Source organism: Bos indicus x Bos taurus, chromosome 16 (genome assembly GCF_003369695.1).
Source record: "Bos indicus x Bos taurus breed Angus x Brahman F1 hybrid chromosome 16, Bos_hybrid_MaternalHap_v2.0, whole genome shotgun sequence".
Classification (NCBI taxonomy): domain Eukaryota; kingdom Metazoa; phylum Chordata; class Mammalia; order Artiodactyla; family Bovidae; genus Bos; species Bos indicus x Bos taurus.
This window is the reverse complement of record NC_040091.1, coordinates 4,148,493-4,171,393: the sequence shown is the minus strand read 5'-3', so window position 1 is coordinate 4,171,393 and position 22,901 is coordinate 4,148,493. Positions and strand designations below refer to the sequence as shown.

The window sequence follows — 22,901 nt, the reverse complement described above, 5'->3', positions numbered from 1 at the left end:
ACCACAATATTGTAAAGTAATTAGCCTCCAATTAAAATAAATTAATTAAATTTAAAAAAACTACTCAGTCTACAAATAGAGAACTATTTTCCTTCCTAGAGGAAGGGAAAATTCTTAATTGATTTAGGTTCAAAATGACAGTAAGACAAATAAACTCAAAAAAACAAAAAAGAAAAAAAGAGCACTGCAAACCAAGAGAGGGGGCTGGGCTCGCCTTGGAGTAGACGGGCAGGGGCTCAGGATGGCCGGGACCGATTGGGATGCAGGGGTGTTTGTAGCCATCCTTTCAACCTAAGGAAAGGCGCCTGGCAGGAATAAAGGGTAACAACTGGTACCTTCGGAGTCTGCTAGGGTGGGAAGCCTGTTTCCATGCACGTCATCCCCCGAAACGTTCGAGGGAGTGGTCCCATTCCACAGATTAGGAAGTGAACGCCCAGGGGTGGGTTTCCTGCAGCCACGTGTGAAGGGAGGGGCACGGTGGGCGGTCCGTGCCCAGACCTGACGCCACACGGGAGGCTAGGCTCCGGCGCCACGAGAAGCCCACCCCTCCCGCTCAAGTGTGACCGGGCTCGCCCAGCCAGAGTCGGGAAGGGTAGTTTCTGGGGGGCAGTTCGCTCGCTCCTACCTTGCCCATCCTTGTGTATCCGCTTGAAGAGCGCGAACTTCTGGGGATTGTCCACGACCATGAACTTCTTGAGCAGCCCCTGGATGACCTCGCTGACCGTGGTGCTGCTGCTGATGTGCAGCTGCTTGACGGCGTCGAGCGGCAGGTAGAATGAAGTGCGCTTGTCCGTGGCGGCCGCCGGGTCCACGTCCTTGATGGCGTCGTAGATGGACTGGGGCCGGATCCCGGCGGGCACCGTCACTGGCCGCCGCAGCTTCAGGTGCACCTTGATGAAGCCCGTGTAGCTGCCGTCCTCGCTCTGCCAGGGCGCAGGTTGGGTGCGGTCAGGGCGGGCCTGTCTAGCCGGATGTCCCACCTGCCACTCGGGCCGGGGCTCCAGACCCGCCGGGCTGCAGAGGCCTTTCCTGAGGCAGTGCCATCCCAGCCACACCCGCACCACCTGCCTCCCTGAGTTTCACACCCCCACCCCGCCTCTGCTGACCTAGGGATGCTGGCAGGGCAGCGGCAGGAGAAGGCCCGCAGGACCTAGCTACTGCTGCGGCTTCCCCTCCGCAGGGGCTCACGCTGCTTGCCCCAAATCCCCTGCCACCAGGCAGATGGGGCGATTGCTTCTGCTGAGTCCCCAGGCCAAGAGGCAGGGTCTGGAGTGGCCCTTCTGGTCGTCCCCTCCAAACCAAGGAGGAGCTCTGTGATAAGATCCTCAGAGAACCAGGGCACTGAATTTCCTCTTACATCTCTCTCTAAAACCCTCGAGGCTTAAACCCCAGTACCTCTGCGACTGGATTGTTCTGGCGTCCATTCGGCTGACGCCCCAAAGAGCCAGTTGCCAGCAAACACCAGCAGGGGGCAGGGCTCCTCCAGCGTCTCCCTGAAGACGGCCTCTCTGAACCAGCATGAAGCTGATGCCCTCCTCCCTCAGAGCTCTGCACACTCAGGCAGGCTGCCCCAGGCACAGGATGTGAGGATCAAGAAGGGGAGGGCTGCCTGCTCCCCTTGCCTAGGGCTTCCTGGGCCCCTAGTCACCTGCATAGCCTACATGTGCTTTGACACATGGGCCCTAACGTATTTTATACTGAAGCTCAGAGAGATTAAGGTTTCCCAAAGCTTCAATTTAGAGAAAGAGCCAGAGACGGAATCTGGGTCTCATTCCATACCCCAATCTGTTTCCCCAGAGCATGGACAGCCCAGGTCTTGGCCTCACATAAGCCTGGAGGCCTCCAGAGCCCCAAAGAAAGGGGAGCGCCGTCCCGGGGAGGGGAGCCCCCGGATTCCGAGGGGGAAGGGGGTGTGAGCGAGGTGGGGCAGGGATGGGGAGTGGGCGCGGATGCTCACCAGCTTCATGCCCAGGCAGTTCTTCTCCCGGGCGTTGTAGCTCTCAATCTTCTGCTTGATCTCCTGCAGAGTGGGCGGGCGCTGAGGCTCCTCGGGGGGCTTACAGTCATTCTGGAACAGACACAGATGTGAGGGTGGACACATGCATCACACACGCTTCTCAGGATGAGAAAGGGAGTGACCGCTTCCGCCCAAAGGCCTCTCCAACCAAGAGTAAGTAAGCACCAGAACCACGGAGCGAATGGGACAGACTCAGGCTGAGAACAATCGAAGGTCAAATGCCAGCTGTGGTAACTGCCTGGCCGGCTACCCCCAGGAAGTGGCTGAAACCTTTCTTGGTGCCAATCTCCTTCGCCCGTGAAATGGGGGCCATACCCCACCCTTCAGGCTTGTTGCAAGACGGACACATAGGCACTGGGTATGAATCTGCTGAGTCAGCAAAGCTGTTTTGCTCATTGAGGGCTGCTACGGAAAGATGCATTCCGATGCTATGGGAGATGCAAAGACACGCAAGCCGTAGTCGTCTCCTCAAGGAAGTAACAATACAGCTGGACAGAGGCGTGCACACACGGTCCCAGCGTGTGCTGAAGGGAACGACAGCAGTTCTTCCACGCCGAGTGGGCCAAAGGCACACGGACATCAGCTCAGGCCCCAGGGCTTCCCTGGTGGCTCAGACAGGAAAGAATCTGCCTGCAATGCGGGAGACCTGGGTTTGATCCCTGAGTTGGGAAGGTCCCCTGGAGAAGGAAATGGCAATCCACTCCAGTATTCTTGCCTGGGAGATCCCACGGACAGAGGAGCCTGGCGGGCTACAGACCACGGGGTCTCAAAGAGTTGGACACGACTGAGCAACTAATACACACACACACATATACACACATATACACACACATATGTACACACACACACACACACACACACACATATGCGTATTTATCAAACGAATGCACAACTGGTGGGAGCAGGGGGCTGCAGCCTTCTCTGATAACCGAGGGGATGACGCTTCTCTGCTGGGGCTCAGGGTTGGCCTGGGTTTACCGAGAGCCTCCTCCATGCCAAGTGCTCGGTATGCATTGTCTCAGTTAATCCTCAGAACCAAACTGCAAGATCGAGTTTATCACCCACATTTCACAGGTGAGACAACCGAGACTCAGAGGAGGTTAGGAACGTGCCTCCAGCCCTACAGTCTGCAGAGCTAAAAGGGAGTCTGTTCTGCTGCGTTCTTCCCACGACACCACAATGGATTCTTCTGACCGCACCCCTGCCCCAGACCCCCTGCAGGAAGAATGAAGCTGAGGACGTGAAGCTCAGTGTCCCGGGGAGAATTCTGGGGTCTCAGCAGCTCTATCCGCCTGTCAGTTCCCCGAGTTTCTCTCGAGTCCGCTGCCGCCCACCCTCCTAGCTTTGTCTTCATGTTGTTCCTGGGCAGCTGAGCGTGCGGGAGCCACAGTTTGCGGGAATAAACAGGTATGTCGAAATCGGCCTAGAATTTGCCTGTCTCAGAAACCCAGTGGACCCCAGGGCAGGTTGGGATTCTCCTTTGGCAAATGAGGAAACTGAAGCCCAGAGGGCGATCATTTTCTCCTGGCTGCCATCACGCAGCACCAACCTGTGGGCGTCTGTCTGCTTTGGCTGGGGAATTTCACAGCCATGCTGCCATCACAGCATCACCCAGCTGAACACGTCGGATTCCTGGGGCAGAGCTGCCCATCTCACCAGCCCGTGGGAGACAAGTCACACTGAGCAGGACACCTTCACTTCCTGCTCGCACTTTCCAACCCCACAGGGCCGGTAAGACATCAAGCTCGGGCTGCGGGGGGGAGCTGGCGTGCCTCCCACACCCGGCCCTCAGCGCGGAGATGCACTGACGCCCTTTTTCCATCACAGCGTCTTCCGCGGGCCTGTCTGCCCCTCTCTGTACTCTTCTCTGAGGAGGCTGGTCAGAAGAGCACTGTGCATCCACACACTATCTCCTACACACTAAATGTGCTGTTCCTATTTTAAAGGTTACAGACAGAAGCTCAGACGCGTTAAGAAACGCGTGTGTGGTCCCACTGCTAGTAAGCATCTGCGTGGGGCCTGTCACCCAGCCCGTCAAGTCTGCCTGACGGTGCTCTTCTCACCATGTGGTCACCCCAGGACAGCCCACATCTGCCGCCCCCACGGTGATCACTGAAATTCCACGCTCTGAGGCGGGGATGAGCAGCTTCCTCACCAAGACCGATACATTACTGACCTGTGAAATGTTCAGCTAAGGTGTGTCTGATTGGTGGGTCCCCAGAAGCTTCAGGACCTGGGGCCACCGTGTCACCCATGAAGATGTCAAGGAGGGACTCCTGTCTCCCGGCGGGAAGCACCAGGATTCCAGGAAAGGGCTCGCCCTTCTCCTATGTGGCCACTCAGATCCCTGGGACAGGTCCATCGAGGACCACCCAGGAGGAGTAGTCCCTGGGGGACTCCCTTCTGCTGGAGGGGAGTAGCAGCTGGTGTGAGCTGCACATCTGTCTTCATTCGCTGTCGACTTGCTCCCCAGGGACCCTCACAGTGAAGCATCTCATTCCTTGTCCCTCCCCACTTGGTTCCTGGAGACCTCACCCCAGCCCCCAGCCCGCTGGGCACCTCTTTATGGGACCAGGTGCGCCTGCTGCCCTCTGAGAACTTCCAGTCAGAAAGGCCAGCATCCAGTTATTATTACACACGCTGTATTCCTTTCATCTATGAAACATGCAGGCTCCTGCTCCTTAGGGGTTAACAGCCTTCTCAGGCTCCTCTATAAAAAAGAGCTAAGTGATGGAGAGAAAACTCTAGCAGCTCCTAGAAGATCTCTCTCGGTTTCCAAATGAGCTACAGCCATTTCCCTGTTAGAAAGGGCAGCTGCATCATGGCTTTCAAAGGCCAGTATTCCAGCCTATTTTTGAACAGTAAGAGTCAGAGCGGACTTAACCTAAAGATTTTCCTTCCTGTTCTCTTTCCCATCAGCAGACCATCTATCCCCCGCTTCCCACCACAAACCTGGGGAAGTGACGCAAGGGGCTGTGGGCACCCTCTGCAGGACTGACGCAGAAGACAGCCGTCCTGCTTTCCGCCCCATCCGGGAGTGCCAGGAGCCCTGTCTGGCCGGCACGCTCGATCTCCCAGCCTCAGACGGCAGCATCCCAGGCTGCTGCCCACACCAGGGCTGGCAGGCAAGATCTAACCCGTGGACTGAATGAATCAGCTCCCGAAGCAGCCAGTCAGCCAGCCATAGCCAGCACCGTCCGCTCCCCTTTCCCATTCCAGAGAGGGCAGAAAATCTAGACCAGTGCTTCTTCAACTTGCGGCACGTGGACTCCTCTGGGGGAGCCTCAGAAACACAGCAACACCTGGGCTCCCTCCTGGAGGTTCTGATTTAAGTGGTCTGGGATGCAGCCTGGGCAGACGGATTTTAAAAATCTCCCAGGCGATGCTAATGTGCAGCAGTGTTGGAGAAGAACTCCCAGGCAATTTCAGACCTCCAGGGTCCCCATCCAGCTGCAGGGTTAACACTTTGGCACCCACAGGTATCCACCGCCCCCAGGGTTTACCGAGAAGGCAATATCCAGTGTCTGCAGTCTTCAGAAGGTAAGTCAAAGACCCCACTTTCTATTCACCTGCCGAATTCTCAGATCCTCAAAGTGAAAGATTTGCCTATATCTATGGCTACGAAGCTAGAAACCAGACAGTTTTGTTTCCGGGGGTGGCCCAAGATGGAGACAGAATGGGAAATTGACTCTGTTATGGTTTTAAAAATACAGGCATTGTCCTGCGAGGTGTCTCTCCCAGGAGGCTGACACATCTCGGTGTCTCTGGCACGGATGCTCTGATGAAGCTCCTGGCATGGGTGGCAGATGGTTGAGCTGTTCCTAATGCACCCAGCACATCCAGGGCACTGGTGAAAGCAGATTTGTGTTCCTAGGCCCTAAGCCATGGAAAGGACAGTGTCCTCTCTCAACTCTCAGGGTTATTGGGGCACAGCCAGGTGAAGAGGCTGGGTGCTAGGCCTCAGAGTAGAGACGCATCCTGAGACAGTGATCCTCAAACTTTTCAGTCTAAGTAGCCATCACACCAAAAGAAGAGAGGACCATCCTCTGGTGGTCTGGGGCCCATCTCAGAGCAGATTTACCCCAAGCTGAAGTTTACTTTAAGAAAAAACCCAAACACCGGCTAATCTTGCATTTCGATCAATGATATAAAGTCTTAATTTGGGTCACTGGGAAGTGACCCAGTGAGCTGAGAAGACGCTGAGTGAAGCTGGTGGCTTTTAGTCTCCCCTGCTGAACACAGGGAGGCCCACGAAGCCCCAGCAACGCAGGGGACCCCCAGAGTGAGGAGTGGGCTGAGGAGAACCTGCTAGAGCCGTCAGATACATTCAGGCCTTTTTTTTCTTCTGGACCTAAATCACACAAACCACATTTTTTTTGCCAGAAATTTCACTTTTCCTGTTTTTAAACTCATCCGCCTCTCCTTGCACACTGCATTCACCATCTTACTCCTGTCTAAAGTCCCTCAGCTCTCAAGGCCTCTCTGATCATCTCAGCCCTGAATGATAACAACGATGCTTTACTGTTATTTACTGGCTAGCTCTGTGCAGGTACTGTTCTCACTTAGCCTGTCCTGTTGGCTCATTTCACTCTCACCACAAGTTCACGAGAAATATACACTTATTATGCTCATTTCACACATGAGGAAACAGCTTTAACCCAGGAAGGTTAAAGCTAACCTACATCCAAAGCTAACACTACACCGTCCTGCACTTAAATCCCATCTACTTATACTAACCTCCGAGTAGACCACCCAGCTTGGCTTTTCTTCCCAACTAGGCTGAAGCTCCCTAATGACTTACACCATACGTAGGTCTCTGCTCTATGCCAGGTGGCCCTGGGCACGAAGCAGATAATAAATGTTTGCTCAAGAACTTGCAATGGCCCCATTGCCATGTGGGGAGAAAACAGTCTCACTTTCTGCTAGGAATTACAGTGCGGTGAGTCTGGCACTGCAGTCTGGACTGAGTTCTGTGAGAGAAGCACCCCTTTTCTCCACTCTGGAATCCCAGAGCTGAGTTCCAGCTTGGCACAGGTTAGAGGCTTAGGCAACACCTACAGGATGAGCATGAGCCTGTGTTCAGATTCTGACTCCCACTGCTAACAAAGCGATCTTGAGAGAATTTGAGCGTGTCTTTAAGCCTTAGGTTCCTCATCTCTGTGAATCATTTATTGTCTCATACTGAAGTAAAGGTAAAGCCAAATGAAATAGGGGGCATCCTGGAAATGATCGAACCCATCCAAAGACATGCGCTCTATTACTCCAGGAATACAGAGTCCCACCTCCGTGAGCCAACCTCATTTCTCACTTTCCTGGAGCACTCCCTTTAGACTGGCCCCTGTGCCAAAGGGTTTGTTCATTCCTTTCTCTACACTAGTGCTTAGCAAATTTTCTGTAAAGGCCAGGCAGCAAATATTTCAGGCTCTGCAGTTTATCTAGTCTCCATTGCGACTCGTCTCTGCCGTGGTAGCGGACAGTGATCACAGAATGAGTGTAGTTTCAATAAAACTTTATTTGTGGATTCTGGCCCACGGACAGTGGTTTGCCACTCTGGTCTACTCTGCTGTCTGTGTGGTCTCTCTGCCTAGAATTCACAACCCCCATCTCCCCTAGCTCCATCTTCTCTGTGTAGGACGTTTCTCGGGCCTGCTGTGATCTCCTCATTCTCTGCTCTCCTCATCTCTTAGATCCCCGACACTTGAATTCCCCAATGGAGAAAGGCACATACAGGTTTGAACTGATCCTCAACTTTCTCCTGATAGCATGGTTGTCTGCAGTGTATTTCCTTCCGCCCACCACCAGTGGATGGGCCTCTGGCAACTTCACTCTCACTTGTGGACGCTGTCCACAAGTAGACAAAGGCTTTTCACTTTATCGGAGTTCGCTCTCTCCACCCTTCCCTCATGAGGAGGTAGCAAGCTGGCTGAGGAAAGGTGCAGGCACGCTCACCACTGGCTCAGAGACACTCCCAGACACCAGCCCCATGACCTCAAAGCCTCAGATTCCCGTCATAGCAAACCTGCAAATCCCCACATGCCATGGACCTCTGCAGCTGCCTACTAACATTACCTCCACCACTCCAAGAACCTGGGGAGGTGCCTTCACAGCCTGTATGGCTACTTCAGCATCGAATTATGCACTGCCTTTTATTGTTTAATTATTGTTCCACATGTGTTAATCTCAACTCTCCAGTTAGACACTCCCTGGAGGGAGTCAGATGTGACATCTGAGGATTAGTCTTCTTTTGCAGCCCCTGCAGGGGCTCAGTGGAGATAACTAGGCTGACCTCCAAGGGCATGACAGATAAATAAATACCTGCTGATTGAGTGGCAGGGAAAGAGTGGACTAGCTAAGCTGGTACTCAGCCCTGCAAGGACACCAGCCAGGACCAGGAGCACCTCACACCGACCTGCGCTGCGAGGGGCACATGCCGAGAAGGTGTGGGCTGTGTGGGAAGCTGTCAGCTCTTGGCAGCTTCTCACTGAGGATGAACACAAGACCATCAAATGATCTGTAACCTCTGGTGAGTCACTTCTCCTCCCAGGGCCTCAGTTTCCTCACCTGTGAAATCATGAAGCCAGACCAGAGAAGCTCTAAGGCCCCTCTGCAACACTAAGATTTTACACAGAAGGTGGGACAGGGTGGTTTCTTTCATCACTGCTTCCTCTTCTGTTTCAGAGAACTGGGTGTGGGCTGGGGGCCTCTTCGAGGAGCGCTGGGGCTGGATGGTCCGAGCTGCAGCAGTGATGACGGGTCTACGGCCGCGCTCAGAACCTGCCCAGCGTTTCTCCCTGACTTGACTTTGCTCCTTCCTTGCCACTGGCTTCTCTATGTGTCTGCCAGACCCCACGCGGCCCGAGTTCGAGTAGGTCCACACCTTCTGAAGTCACACAGTTCAAGAAAGCAAAACAAAAACTCTCCCGGAAGCTGGTCACCATGAGCCTTTGCCACATTTCCTCTTTCTTAGCTCTTAGCAAATCTGTCAGCAGCAGTTCTTGTGCCCCTTGGGTGGAAACCATCTCCAGCCTCTGTCTGGGAAGAGAGCCTCTGGCAGCCGCTGCAGGGGAATGACCACCTATAGACACCTTCCGCTGTGGTCTGCTGCCCACAGCCAGCCTGACCCCAACCCTGGGGTCTCAACTCAGCTCATCCTAAGAAGGAACCTCTGAAGGAAAGGAGTGGGCACCTGCCGGCTGGGCTGGGTTCAGAACACCCTGCTCGATGTCCTGGTCACATTGAAGGCTCACTGGCCCCTTTGTGATAGCCTAAATCAAACGGGAAAGAGGAAGCTGGTGGAGCTTCACCACAGGTCCTGATGAGCTGGGTTCCCAGCCTCACCCATGGCAGTGGGTTGATTCTCACAAGTCCCTCTATGGAGCTGTCCAGTGTTCCGAAATAAAAGAACCAGAAACTCCTAAACTATGGTCCCTGACAGGTTATTCCCAAAAGGGGAATAAGAAGGAAGCATGCGTCAGTTGCTCAGTCATGTTTGACTTTTTGTGACCCCATGGACTGTAGCCTGCCAGGCTCCTCGGTCCATGGGATTCTCCAGGCAAGAATACTGGAGTGGGTTGCCAGTTCCCTCTCCAGAGGATCTTCCCAACACAGGGATCAAACCTGGATCTCCCACATTGCAGGCAGATGCTTTGCCACCTGAGCCAGCAGGGACATGGAGCCTTCTGAACAAGCAGAAAGTGAAAGTGAAGTCGCTCAGTAGTCTCCAACTCTTTGCAACCCCATGACTGTAGCCCACCAGGCTCCACTGTCCATGGGATTCTCCAGGCAAGAATACTGGAGTGGGTTGCCATTTCCTTCTCCAAGGGATCTTCCCAACCCAACTCCAAGGGATTGAACCTGGGTCTCCTGCATTGCAGGCAGACTCTTTACCCTCTGAGCCACCAGGGAAGCCTAACAAGCAGAACAAGCAGAACCATGTGGAATTTGAGTTGCTTTGGGGGGATATAGAGGAGAAGCAATTAAAAAAAAAGAAAAACAAAACAGAAGGAAACTAGAAAGAGACTGAAGTCACCAAAGACAAAATATGGAGCAGATGGTCCATGTGGACAGTCAGTCAACAGTGACTGATTGAACTGCTCGTGGGTTGGGGGCTGTGAAAGGCACCTTGGGACATGTGCACCCATCCTTGGAGCCCAGGGGTTATCGGAGGAGGGGAGACAGAGACGCATGTCCTGTGGACACCAGAAGAAGCATGGCGCGAGCTGGGACCAGCCTGGGTGCAACCCAGGCAGCCCAGCCCAGCTCCGAGTGTAGGGGGGTCCTGCCCGTGGACTCTGGGCTGCCAGCATGTCCCAGAGCCATCCCGGCATCCCTCGTGTTTTCACACAGCCCTCTCAGTCTACACGCAGGAGCAGGCCGTCTGGAGTAGCAGGAGCCCCATGCAGGAGGCTGGGAGAGCCCTGTGCCTGGGAGCTGAGGCATTTCAATTCAGGCCTGCAGTTACCTCATCATCTTAGTGAGGCATTCTCAGGGTTCACGGTCATAATCTCATTTAGTCCTCAAAATAATGAGGGGTATGTTGCTACCCACTGAGCCATGCTGCCGGCACATCTGGCCGTAGGTTGGCTTCTGCCAGCCATACCCTTGGTCGTCTGTGAACGTGGGCAAGTCAATCTCACTGAGACTCAGGTTGCTTTGCCTGAGAAATGCAGGTAAGCAGGTCTTCTTTACACATTTACTGCAGAGATGGACTGGGATCGCACGTCTGGAAGCGCTTAGCACAGTGTAAGTACATAGTAAGCGCTCAATGAATGGCAGCCGGCACACAGCCATGGTACCCGCCAGCAGGATCAGTAGCATACACCTGGAGGGCAAAGGGAAGTTTGGCTGTGGGGACTGATCCTCCCCCAAGAAGACGTGGAGTCTTCTTCCTCTGACCCTGGACCCCTGACAGGCCTTTCAGTCTGGCCCACATTATGACTCTTGGATATCTACTTTCCTCTTCAGGGCTGTAGGCCCCTTTCTCCATAAAAAAGGTATTGGAAATTATATGTTCCAATTGGTATAAGAACAAATACATTAATGTCATAAAGTACTTCCTTCAACTTAAAAATTCATTTTTTCCTCCTGATTTTAAAAGGAATGAAAATATTTCTGTGGGCGCCTCAAATATTTCAGGCCCCTGGATAAGCAGGGGGTGTCTTCAGCTCGAGTCCCAGGTAGGGTGACCAGCTATCCCAGTTTGCTTGGGACTGAGTTTTCTCAGGATGTGGGACTTCCAGTGCAAAATCAGGAGAGTCCTGGGCAAACCCTAGCCCCTGGGACCCCCTCTCAATCCTAGAGGGCCTCGCTCCCTCTCTTCCTCTGTCTCCTCTGGGCCCAGGACACTGCTTGTTCTTCCGTCCTCCATAAAGCTGCATCCTCGCACTCCACCCGGGAGGGGCTCCAGACAGGCCCTGCCCCTGCCCCACCCCGGCCTGGCCTGGACACAGGGGTGCTGGCTTCTGCTCAAGATCAGCACACTTCCCTGCAGCTTGGACACAGAACGGAAGCTTCGTGAGGGCAGAGACGGCCTTGTTCACAGACACAGTTCCTAGAATGGCACCTGGCGCACAGGAGGGGCCATTAAATATTTACTTAATGAATAAAACACCAAGAAGCAATACGACACACACATGCACGTGCACACCAAACCCCAAAAACAGATCTAGGGAAATGAAAGGCTCCAGAGTCGTCTAAGGGGCCCAGAGGATTCCTGCTGCACGACTAACCATCTGCTTACTCCTGGGACAGTAACTAGAAAGAGGAGATGCCTGGACTCTATATCCAAGGGTGGATGATGCAAACTCCTTCCACTTCTGTTCTCCCCTCTCCTGGGCCTTCATGAAGCAGGCCCCTCTTTGTAGCTCAGAGGTCTAAAGTGTGAATCCAGGCAGAATGGGGTGACACCCATTCTGCTTCAGTGGCCACAGGAATTTTCCCTTGGGTCATTCTCTTGTGCCCTCAAGAGTTTCTAGGACATGAGAAAGTCTGTTTTTCAGTTAGTTTTCCTCACTGGATTTCCTTCTAGGTCCCTGTCCCCTCTGTCTCCCTGACATCTTAGCTTGATCATTCGGGATGAGAGGTTTTCCTCTTCATCTGAGCCCCCAGAACTGATATATCTTTTTGGGATACTTTTCCACTTCTGTCTAGAATTAGTGGACTTTTAAACAACAGCAGCTTATGCCCAAATTATTCCAGCACTGGCTTCATCTTCTATATAGTAGCATGAGCTGTCTAACCCTATCTTCACCAGTAGACCATGAGCACCCCAACACCAGGAGCATTTCCATCTCTGTGTTCCCGGAGAACCCAGGACGAGAGCACTGCACAGTGAATCAGGGAAGATGGTGGGCAGGGTGAGTGAGTGGGTCCCCACACCTCGGCCTAGACTCCAGTCCCTGCAAAGGCTGGACTTGGCTCTTTTAGAGTCAATTTAAAGAGGATTCCATTGCAAATCATATGTCTGAAAAGGGAATCAAGATCCAGAATATATAAAGAGCCCCTATAATTCACAACAGAAAAACAACAGCCCCATTAAAAATGGACAAAGGAATTGAATAGATACAGTCTTCAAAACATTAAATAGTCTTCAAAAGATTAAACATGAAATCACCATATTATCCAGCTATTCCACTTCTGAATATAAACCCAAAGAAGTGAAAGCAGGGCCTGAACAGAGATTTGCACACTCATGTTCATAGCAGAATGGCTCTCAATAGCCAAAACGTGGAAGCAACCCATTGATGGATAGCTGGATAAACAAAATGTGATACATACACACAGTGGGATATTACTCATCCATAAAAAGGAAGGAAATTCTGACACATGTTACAACACGGATGAACCTTGACAACATTATACTAAGTGAAAGAAGCCAGTCAAAAAGACAAATACCTTATGATTCCACTTATATGAGGTTCCTAGAGTAATCAAAGAGACAGAAAGTAGAATAGTGGTTGCCAGGCACTGTGGGGAGGAAGCAAAGAGGAGTCAGAGTCTAATGGGTACAGAGTTCAGAAGATGCAAAAGTTCCGGAGAGGATGGTGATGATGGTGGTACAAACATGTGAAGGTGCTTAATGCCACAGAAATACACACTTAGAGATGGCTAAAATGATAATATACATATGTTTTATATATATATAATTACAATAAAAAAAAGAAGATTTGCAATATGTAAGGCAAATGCTAACAAGTATGAAAGGGGAAATTAACAGTAACACAATAATAGTGGGCAACTTTAATACCCCACTCACACCTATGGATATCAACTAAACAGCAAATTAGCAAGGAAACACAAACTTTAAATGATACAATGGACCACTTAGACCTAATTGATATCTATAGGACAGATCAGTCGCTCAGTCATGTCTGACTCTTTGCGACCCCATGAATCGCAGCACACCAGGCCTCCCTGTCCATCACCATCTCCTGGAGTTCACTCAGACTCATGTCCATCGAGTCAGTGATGCCATCCAGCCATCTCATCCTCTGTCATCCCTTTCTCCTCCTGCCCCCAATCCCTCCCAGCATCAGAGTCTTTTCCAAGGAGTCAACTCTTCGCATGAGGTGGCCAAAGTACTGGAGTTTCAGCTTTAGCATCATTCCTTCCAAAGAAATCCCAGGGCTGATCTCCTTCAGAATGGACTGGTTGGATCTCCTTGCAGTCCAAGGACATTTTACCCCAAAACAATGAATTTCACCTTTTTCTCAAGTGCACACAGAACATTCTCCAGGATAGATCACATCCTGGGCCAATGAATCTAGCCTTGGTAAATTCAAAAAAATTGAAATCATTTCAAGCATCTTTTCTGATCACAACACAGTAAGATTAGATGTCAACTGCAGGAAAAAAACTATTTAGGATACACATATATGGAGGCTAAACAACATGCTTCTGGATAACTAACAAGTCACAGAAGAAATCAAAAAAGAAATCAAACTATGCATAGAAACGAATGAAAATGAAAACACAACCAAAACCAACAGGATTCAATAAAAGCAGTGCTAAGAGGAGGGTTCATAGCAATACATGCTTACCTCAAGAAACAAGAGAAAAATCAAATAAATAACCTAACTTTACACCTAAAGCAACTAGAAAAAGAAGAAATGAAGAACCCCAGGGTTAGTAGAAGGAAAGAAATCATAAAAATTAGGGCAGAAATAAATGAAAAAGAAACAAAGGAGACTATAGCAAAAAATCAACAAAGCTAAAAGCTCGTTCTTTGAGAAGATAAAACAGACAAACCATTAGCCAGACTCATCAAAAAAAAAAGGGAGAAGAATCAAATCAACAAATTAGAAATGAAAATGGAGAAATCACAACAGACAACACAGAAATACAAAGGATCACAAGAGGTTACTATCAGCAAATATATGCCAATGAAATGGACAACTTGGAAGAAATGGATGAATTCTTAGAAAAGTATGACCTTCCAAAACTGAACCAGGAAGAAATAGAAAATCTTAACAGACCCATCACAAGCACGGAAATAGAAACTGTAATCAAAAATCTTCCAACAAACAAAAGCCCAGGACCAGACGGCTTCACAGCTGAATTCTACCAAAAATTTAGAGAAGAGCTAACACCTATCCTGCTCAAAGTCTTCCAGAAAATTGCAGAGGAAGGTAAACTGCCAAACTCTTTGTAGGAGGCCACCATCACCCTAATACCAAAACCTGACAAAGATGCCACAAAAAAAGAAAACTACAGGCCAATATCACTGATGAACATAGATGCAAAAATCCTTAACAAAATTCTAGCAAACAATTTAAAAAAAGAAGATTCCAAGGGCAGGGGGACCGGGAGGCCATGTAACCAGCTGGATTCACCTGGTTCTTTAAGGTTGGAATGTCTTCCACTTTCTCTATTCCAGGAAAATGAGGAGTCAATCCTGCTTCTAAGCAAGTGGGGCCTCCTCCCGGGACTTCTGGGACCAGACTCTTTTCTTAGGCCTGGCCACTCTTCTGCCAGGCGCACTGAGAAATGCCTGAAGCCTTGGGGTGATCTGGACGGCCCCGCCCCCTCAGAGGAGTCGCTGCAGCCAGGAGAGGGCCACACAGCTTCGTACCTGACCCTCCAGAGGGGAGCTCGGGTGCAACCCAGAAGCCTGGACTCAGGGATCCGAAAGGGGCCTTGAGATGAACGGTCCTGTCCCCCACACTCTGCGGAAACCTGAGTCGATGACTCCAGCAGCGGGCACTTCCCATCTGCTTCAGATGCTCTGCCCCAAGCCCAGCACGGCTGGTATCCGGCAAGGCGCGACCCTGGCTTTGCTAGCTCATACACCCCCCAAGAGGTGGCTGCAACAGGAAAAGGAAGATTCGGGGCAACACAGTTTCTGCAAGACACAGAGCTGTGGGGTTCTCTTGAAGTTACCCAGCCGGGAGCTGGGGACTGGCTGGCCGCCAAAGTTCCCTATCCCCATCACAGAATCCTTTCCTTGCTCTCACCTAGCGACGTCACTGCACATGAATGCTTTGCATACAGGGTTCCTCTGCTTCTCGGACCCCATGTGCTCTGAGAGCCCTACAGAGTCCCTGGCCATGAGACGGGTGGATCTAGGAGTCCAGCTCATGTGTTCTTTTTTAAGATTTTTTTTTTTTTTTAACGAGGACCATTTTTAAAGTCTTTATTGAATTTGTTGATATTGCTTGTTTTGTGTCTTGGTGTTTTGGCCATGAGGCATGTGGGATCTTAGCTTTCTGATCAAGAATCAAACCCTCCCTCCCCTGCATTGGAAGGTGAAATCATAACCACTGGACCACGAGGAATGTTCCCTAGCTCATGTGTTCTAATCACAGGCCCCTTCCAGGACACGGGCACCAGGACAGAAGGCGCCCCTTCTCCCACTACGCGCCGGACAGGGCATCCAGAGCCATAACTGATTCAGAGAAGTCCAGGGTTGTGAGCAGCACGTGGGAGCCAACACTCAGCTCCCTGCCTCCGCGTAGCCATGCCTGCCCGGAGGGCAAGGGCAGCTGGGGTCCCAGCTCGCTGCCCTGCCGCTGGAGCGGGCCCTTCTTGGCTCCCCTCTGGCCGGAAGCCCCATCTGCGCCCTCAGTTTTGCGGGCTGGGCTGTGTGGGGGGCCCGAGCTTCGCCAGTGGCCCCCACGCCCCCTCTCCCCCTGTGCCGCCTGCCCTGCTAACGAGCCCGCACGGGGCTCCGAGACGACCTGACATGACATTCATCTCGGTTGGTTACTGAGTGGCTCGGAGTGTTTCAACATGTATGTGCTCTCACTGTGCCCTAAAGCCTCAGGGGCAGGGACATCTGGTCTCCTCTCTCCTAAATGGCCTGGCAAAGTGTCTCCAAGATGAACGCTGCTGACACGGGGTTACATCTGTGGGCATCTTCCAGCCTCAGTTATTTGGGTAATTCTGGAAATAGCTACAGGAGAGGCAGGACAGTTTCAGGGCTGGGAGCCCTGGCATTAGGTCACTCGGGCCCAAGTTCTGGATCTGCCCCTTGCTTCTAGGGGACCCCTGACCCCCTCAGTGCCTCAGTTTCCTCACTGCTAAATGCAAACCGTATGCACAACTGACCCTTAATCAGTGCTGGGGTTGATGGCACATGGTGGGCCCTCAGTACCCCGGACCAGTGGATTCAGCTAACCACTGCCCATGTAGGATCATAGTATTTACCACTGAAAAGCATCTGAAGACAAGTGGACCCATGCAGTTCAAACCTGCACTGTTCATGGGGCGATTGCAGTTAATGTGAGGATTGAATGAGTCTCCACACTTAGAACAGTGCCTGGCACACATCAAGGCCCAATCATTATTATTATTTTAAACTCTAACCAATTCCCAGCAGACTCTGGCTCCTGCCGTCTCCCTGTTCCGTGAACAGAGCCTTACGACTCCTCACATCCCCATCAAGAACCCTACCTCCTCACATCACAGTTCAACCCCCATCTGCATTTCTCAAAATGGCCTTTATCATCCCAAACCCAGGAGTTCTCTATGCATTCTCGCAGCCAGATGCTGGGCCCTCTCTAGCAGTTACTCTCCCCTGGAGGATCAAGTCTCCCCATTTTACAGAGGGGAAAAGTGAGGCTGAGAGCAGGGAGCAGGCCTCCTGAGGTCACCCAGAGGGAAGGCTGGGGGCATGGGTTCCCAGGCCCACAGCTGGGCCCACTTGAGGGCCTGGGGTCCCTGCCAAGTCCAGCTGGGCTGTCTGAGAATGCTCAAACGACTGGGATCACCAACCCGGGGTCTTTACATGCTTAGAATAAAACTGGGAAAGTGAAACAAGGGAGACGTGTATCTATTCCCCACTCCCCACCCTGCCACTCCCACGGCTGAAAGCCAGACAGGAGAAATCCCTGAGGCTCTCCCGCCCCTGCACGTGGGGCCTCTGCCCCGACCCCCGGAGGCCCCACTGAAGGACGGGCCAGGCTAACTCTTGCCAGCAATTGCCAGGGCCCAGTTGCTTAGTGACCCAGCGCTGCCCGCCCTCACCCTCCGGGGCAAACAGCTGAGCAATCACAGATGGGATGGAGGGGCCGCTCTGTGTTTGGAAAGTTGTCCTTGCATTTTCTGCTCACTCAGTGAGATTTTTCTTTTCAGAGTCACTGGAAAAATCCATTGATTCCACATCCCGAATCTCAGCAAGTTTCCCTTTCTCACAGTCCCGAGATCCGCTTTCACACGCTCAGTCTGAAGCACTCTGTGTGCCCTCCAGGAGCGCCTGCCACCCCTTAGGGAAAGACGTTTTGTGGGGAAGACCCTCCAAGGCCCCTCCTCCTTCATCAGGCTTGCATTCTGTGCCTGCCATGTGCCGGGGACCCAATGCTAAACAAGACAAGACACGGTTCCTCATCCAGAGAATTACAGACCATCAAAATGAGGGGCAGGAGAGGAGGACTCGGTGGTTTTCAGGGAGCAGAGAGAAGCATCAAGTTGCAGCTGGAAATGTTCTATGAACACTGGGACCCACCAGCTCGCCCATCCTCCTCGCTAACGCACACTTTCCCAGCCATGTGTGACTATGGAGGTCGTACCTGCCCACAGCCTCTCTACATGTTCAGGCCAACACAGGGCCCGGCCTTGTATCCTCCGCTGCAAAGCAGGTCCCTGCAGCCCCCACGCCCCACAGTGTGGTGGGCAGCCCAACACCACCCCTGGTGCTCGGGGAGAGCCAGGAGGTGAGGTGAGAAGGCGGGACTCGCGGACTGAACGCTGGTGAAGGGACGCCGATAGTGTATGGCGACCAGCTTTCCCGAGATCCCAACAGGGGAAAACGGCCTGGATTTCAGCAGCAGGCAAAGAGCGAATGTGATAAAGACAGCTTCCTGCGGCAGGTGAGCAGATGAGAGCTGGGATACCTGAGGTTGTTTGGAGCCTTTCGAAACTTGACTCTCACCCAAGACGCCACGTGTGTGGTGGGAAGAGCATGTGTTCTGGAGTTGGATGAGCGTGGGGTGTGGGCCTCACCCTTGGCTAAGCCCCTCTCACATAGGACCTCGTTGAACGTGCCAGCCCTCTGGCCTGACAGCAGGCCAGGGTGGTCTGCCAGGTGGAAACGTGCTGCCGCCGCCCTCCCTGCTTTATTTTTTTTTAAGCCTAGGATTGTAGCCTCACAGGCAGCAGGGGTCCAACCAGCTGGAGCCACGTTGAGTAGCACCATGGACAAGGAAGGGCTGATCAATGGGTTGGAGGTGTGCTGAGCACAGGTTCCCTCCCCTGCCTGTGGGGGCCACATGCAGGCCTGTTCAGAAAGAAGGGAATGGCCTAACGACCCATCACAGTCTCCTCCAGCTCCAGGAGTCGCTGCTTTTCAGAGGCTAAGCTGATCTCCTCCAACCCTCCCAGGCTGCTGCAGTCCTGTCGCTGCCAGCCCGTCCCCGGCCTCCTCCTGGGTTTTACTTATGCCCAGGCCCTCTGATTCTGGGGGCCAGCCCCCTTCCCCCCATCTTGGGAGCTGCCGCCACCTCCTGATGAAAGCCACGGGGCCGCAGGGCAGACCCAGTGTCCCCCCCCCAGGTGACCCTCTGCCCACGGGCCCCATCGACACTTCATGGGTGGGGAAGGGGAGCAACTAGAGTCTGCTGCACAGTGTGGTTGAGGCCATAGGTCTTTACACGTTTTATCCATCTCTGTATCCCCCGACCCCTCAGCCCTGTGCTATAAGAAGATTGAAAACACAGCATTCTGATTGAGGCCAGGCATTGCGACATTTTAGATGCAACATTAACAGGCGGGAACCAGCGTGGACTTTGCTCTAGAAGCAAAGGGGAGGCTCTGAAGGCTTTGGGATGCCAGAATGATATGCCATCAAATGCAGGGTACACAGCAGGGGAAGAAACAGAAGGAAACTGGTTGGGCAACCTCCTGGAGCATCTCAGGAAGAGGCGACAAGCCCCCAGCTAGGTAGGGCAGGGTGGGGGACAGAAAGGAGAGACCACACCGTGGAGGCAGAAGCCACAGTGACAGACTGGATGGAAGGCATGAGAGGGGAGGTCCTTCAGGTGCCGAAGGTGGGGGAATAGGAGGATGAGGCGGAGACAGGGAGGGAAATCAGTCATGGGCAAAGCTACGACCTGCTTCTGGACACATTAAATCGTAGGCGTCTGAGGGGCGTGAGAGACCTCCGACAGGCTACAGAAAACTTCATTCTACAGCTAAGAAGAGAAGTGAGATGGGGGATGCAGGCTGGGGAGCTGCACATAAAGCTGGGGAGGGGAGGGGGAGGAGAAGAGACGGGAACCAGGACAGAACCATGGACAGAAGGCACAGGCTCAGCGAGTCCAACCTGCAGGTTTCTGCCTCTACAGCTCCCTTCTTCCTCCTGGTTCTGAAATTAAATGCCCCTGGCTCCTGGCAAATTGATCTGGTCCTCTTATCCCCAGAGCATATGCCTTGCCAGGACTGGGGTGCTATCTTATGGGAAGACTGAGCCATTCAGAAGAGGAAATGAGGTCCTGAATGAAGACAGGTCTGGGCCCCCCACACAGGGGGATCCCAGAGCTGAGACGCACACAGGTGTGGGTTACCTGGCGAGCCGGGATCAGTGGAGGGCTGGGAACAGGCTTCAGGCACGAGGGTGACCTGATGGTGCCTCCCTGTGCCACTCACGGCTTGGAACCTGGGTCCAGCGTCCAGCCTGACAGCGTAAACTAAGAGCTGGGATTCAGGGTTGAGAGCCGTGTAAAGTTTTCCTTTCTCCCAAAATAACGTGGGTGAATGGGTGTTACATGTGTGCTGAGCTGTAACTTTAGAGGGAAAAGCGGGCCAAGTCTGGATAAAGTCTAAAGGCATGAAGAGAAAGGCTTGAGTGGGAGTGGAGGAATCTGGAACACAAAGGGGAGGATGTCTGGGGTGAGTCCCAGGTGGTCCTGGAGAAGGAGCTCGTGTCAACCATTCAGGCCCTTTTCCCAACCCCACCCTAGGGAAGTCCTTACAGTTTAGAGAACTTAGCAGTCAGGATCTCTCTCTGCCAGTCCCGTGAGAAACTGCTAAGAAGGCTCTGCTCCCATGCAAAGTGGGGAAGGACGCTCGGTTAAAGAAGAAAAGGACAGGCTCACGTGACACTCGTTAAAAGGACCAGATGAGGCGCCCGAATCTGGAGGCTTGATGTGTCTTGGCCACAGCCCCTCAGTTGAGAGCTGGAGTTGAGCTGAGAAGCCAGAACATGGCTTACAGTTCTGTGAGGCTTCCATTCCATCATGAACCAGTCACGATCACCAAGGATTATCCCCTCAACATCTCTGCCAGCATCAGTGCTGAGAGTAACACAGATTGCTCTGAGCAGGGGCCCGGGGCTCTGGGTCCTCGGGGCGGTCTCTACTTCGCTGAGTGACCAGGGAAAGCCTTTTACCTCCTGGGCTTCCAGCCTAGGAATCTGTCATATATGATCATCTTACATTCCAACTGAAGCCATCAATCACCAAATATTTCCTAAACAGCTGGTTCTCAGACTTTCTGTGAGTGTCCCCAAGGGGGAAGTATTTTGAAAAAGCAGATTTGAGGGTCCTACCTTCAAAGATGCAGGAGCCAAGACGTCTAGAGTGGGGCCCTTGACTGTCCATTATCAAAAAGTGATCCAAAGACAGATTTCCGATGTCAGGGGCCAGGGTCAACCCGTGAGCACCACTGAAGGCTTCAGATGCTAAGAGGAGCCAGCGCAGTGCTGAGTAAGGAACAGCACCTTTCCTCCAAAAGTTCCCCGTGTATCTGGGGGAGGTAGGGTTGCCCACCCCAGGAACCGCACCTCCTTGGTGATAGACGGACAAATACAAAGTCAAAGAGACAGGGCTGCAGCCCTTCACCAAGACAGTACAGCAGTTTCCCAAGGTAGCTGGGCAGAGGTGGGAGAAGCAATGTGTGGTAGAGACGGCTAAGTGTTCACCACAACCGGCTTCCTCGTCCACCTGGGCTCACAGCTGTATTTCACTTCTCAGCCTCCCTGTGGTTAGGAGTGGCCACGTGACCGAGTTCTGGCCAGTGGCGCAGGGGCGGAGAACACGCACACCACTTCCGGGCCTGACCCACAGAATCTCCCGTGTGTTATCCTGAGCCCCACCTGCCAATGTAACTTTCCTTAAAGAGGGAAATAAACTTCTGTTGTATCTGATGACTGAAAATAACGGGGCTGTTTGTGACCCATCCTGATCACACGGGATGCAAGAGAGATTTCACAGCGATTAACCTCGACCAGCATTCAGCCAGCCCGGTTTCTCTAACCAGCGGCTGGTGCTACATAGCACCTGCAGGGACGCGAGTCCTGATCTTACACGGCTTACCATCTTCTGGAGAAAAGCAACACTGAGAAGGCCCCGGGCAGCAGCAGGCCACCAGTCCCCCAGGAGGGGACCACAGACTCCAGCCCCAGAGGGAGGCTATCGCAGGCCCTGCCAACACGGAGAGCTGAGTGGTGGGCTGGGCAGGCTTCCGAGAAAGCACATAAAACGGCAGTGATATGGTCCAACAGTGCTGAAGATTTTTATTTTTATTGCTCAAATTTGGAACTAACTTATTTTTAGTGTCCTTTATCTCTCACTTGGCGTGAGAGAAGGTCAGGGGCAGGTACGGAGGTGGGGGCCTAGGTGCTCCTGCTGCGGGCAGAGAGATGGGGATTTCCCTGACTGGTCAGGCTTGCATGAAGTCCCTGGAACCATGGAACCTTGTCCAAGTAGGGGCCACGCGGCCAGGCAAGAGGAGAGGAGGCAAGTGCAAGGATGGAATTGGGAGTGACTTTGTCCTGTGACCTCTGCGACTGCTCCCCTTCCTCTTTGCATCTTCCTTAAATTTTTCAAAAATCAATGGTGTCAATGTAGACCAGGAAGGGCCCGGGGTGGGGAGGCGGGGATGGGAACGCATTCCAGCTGTGCTTAAGTATAATATTTAACCACAGATAGAGCCCAACCTTCTGCATACGACAAAGATACAGCAAGCAGTACCTAGGACAGATGCGAAGAACTCATAAAGTTCTGGGACTGATGCCCAGGACCCCTGTTAGTACCAAGTGTAGAATGAACGTTCCTGGGCCACACTGTGCCTTAGGAACGGAGGGCTGGAAGGACCCCGTACCCCTTTCCTAGCCTGAGGCTGTTTGGCTTCTTCCACTGTGTAGAAGGCCCTGAGAGGACAAGGGCTGTTCCTGTCACCCACTGAGAGATGAAGACCCAGAAGAGCTCCTGACAAGGTGTCCAAGAGACCCCACCCAGCCAGACGTCCGGTCTGGTGACAGCCTCATGCCTCCTGGCTTCAGTCTCTCCATCTGGAAACAGATGCTAGACTCGGGTCCTTCCAGCTTGGACATTCTGCAAGCAGGAGGCTTTCTGTGTCCCTGGAGCCTTCACACCAATGGTCTGGGTGGTACCTGGGGTCCTAGAGCCTGCAGAACATGCAGAGAAAACTTGGGGTGTCCGTGTCCCTGCTC

The 22,901-nt window shown here is 52.7% G+C and overlaps 1 protein-coding gene across 2 annotated transcripts in view; it reads right to left on the bottom strand.

Annotated features, from left to right (window-relative positions):
* Positions 1–22,901, bottom strand: part of RASSF5 (Ras association domain family member 5) — a 73,325-nt gene that overhangs the window by 4,372 nt on the left and 46,052 nt on the right. For both annotated transcript variants that reach the window (XM_027564324.1, XM_027564325.1), the window contains 2 exons: positions 1,958–2,068; positions 626–923 (listed from right to left, as the gene is read on the bottom strand). In XM_027564324.1, coding sequence (XP_027420125.1) covers positions 626–923; positions 1,958–2,068 — 409 coding nt within the window. The remainder of the gene's footprint in view (positions 1–625; positions 924–1,957; positions 2,069–22,901) is intronic.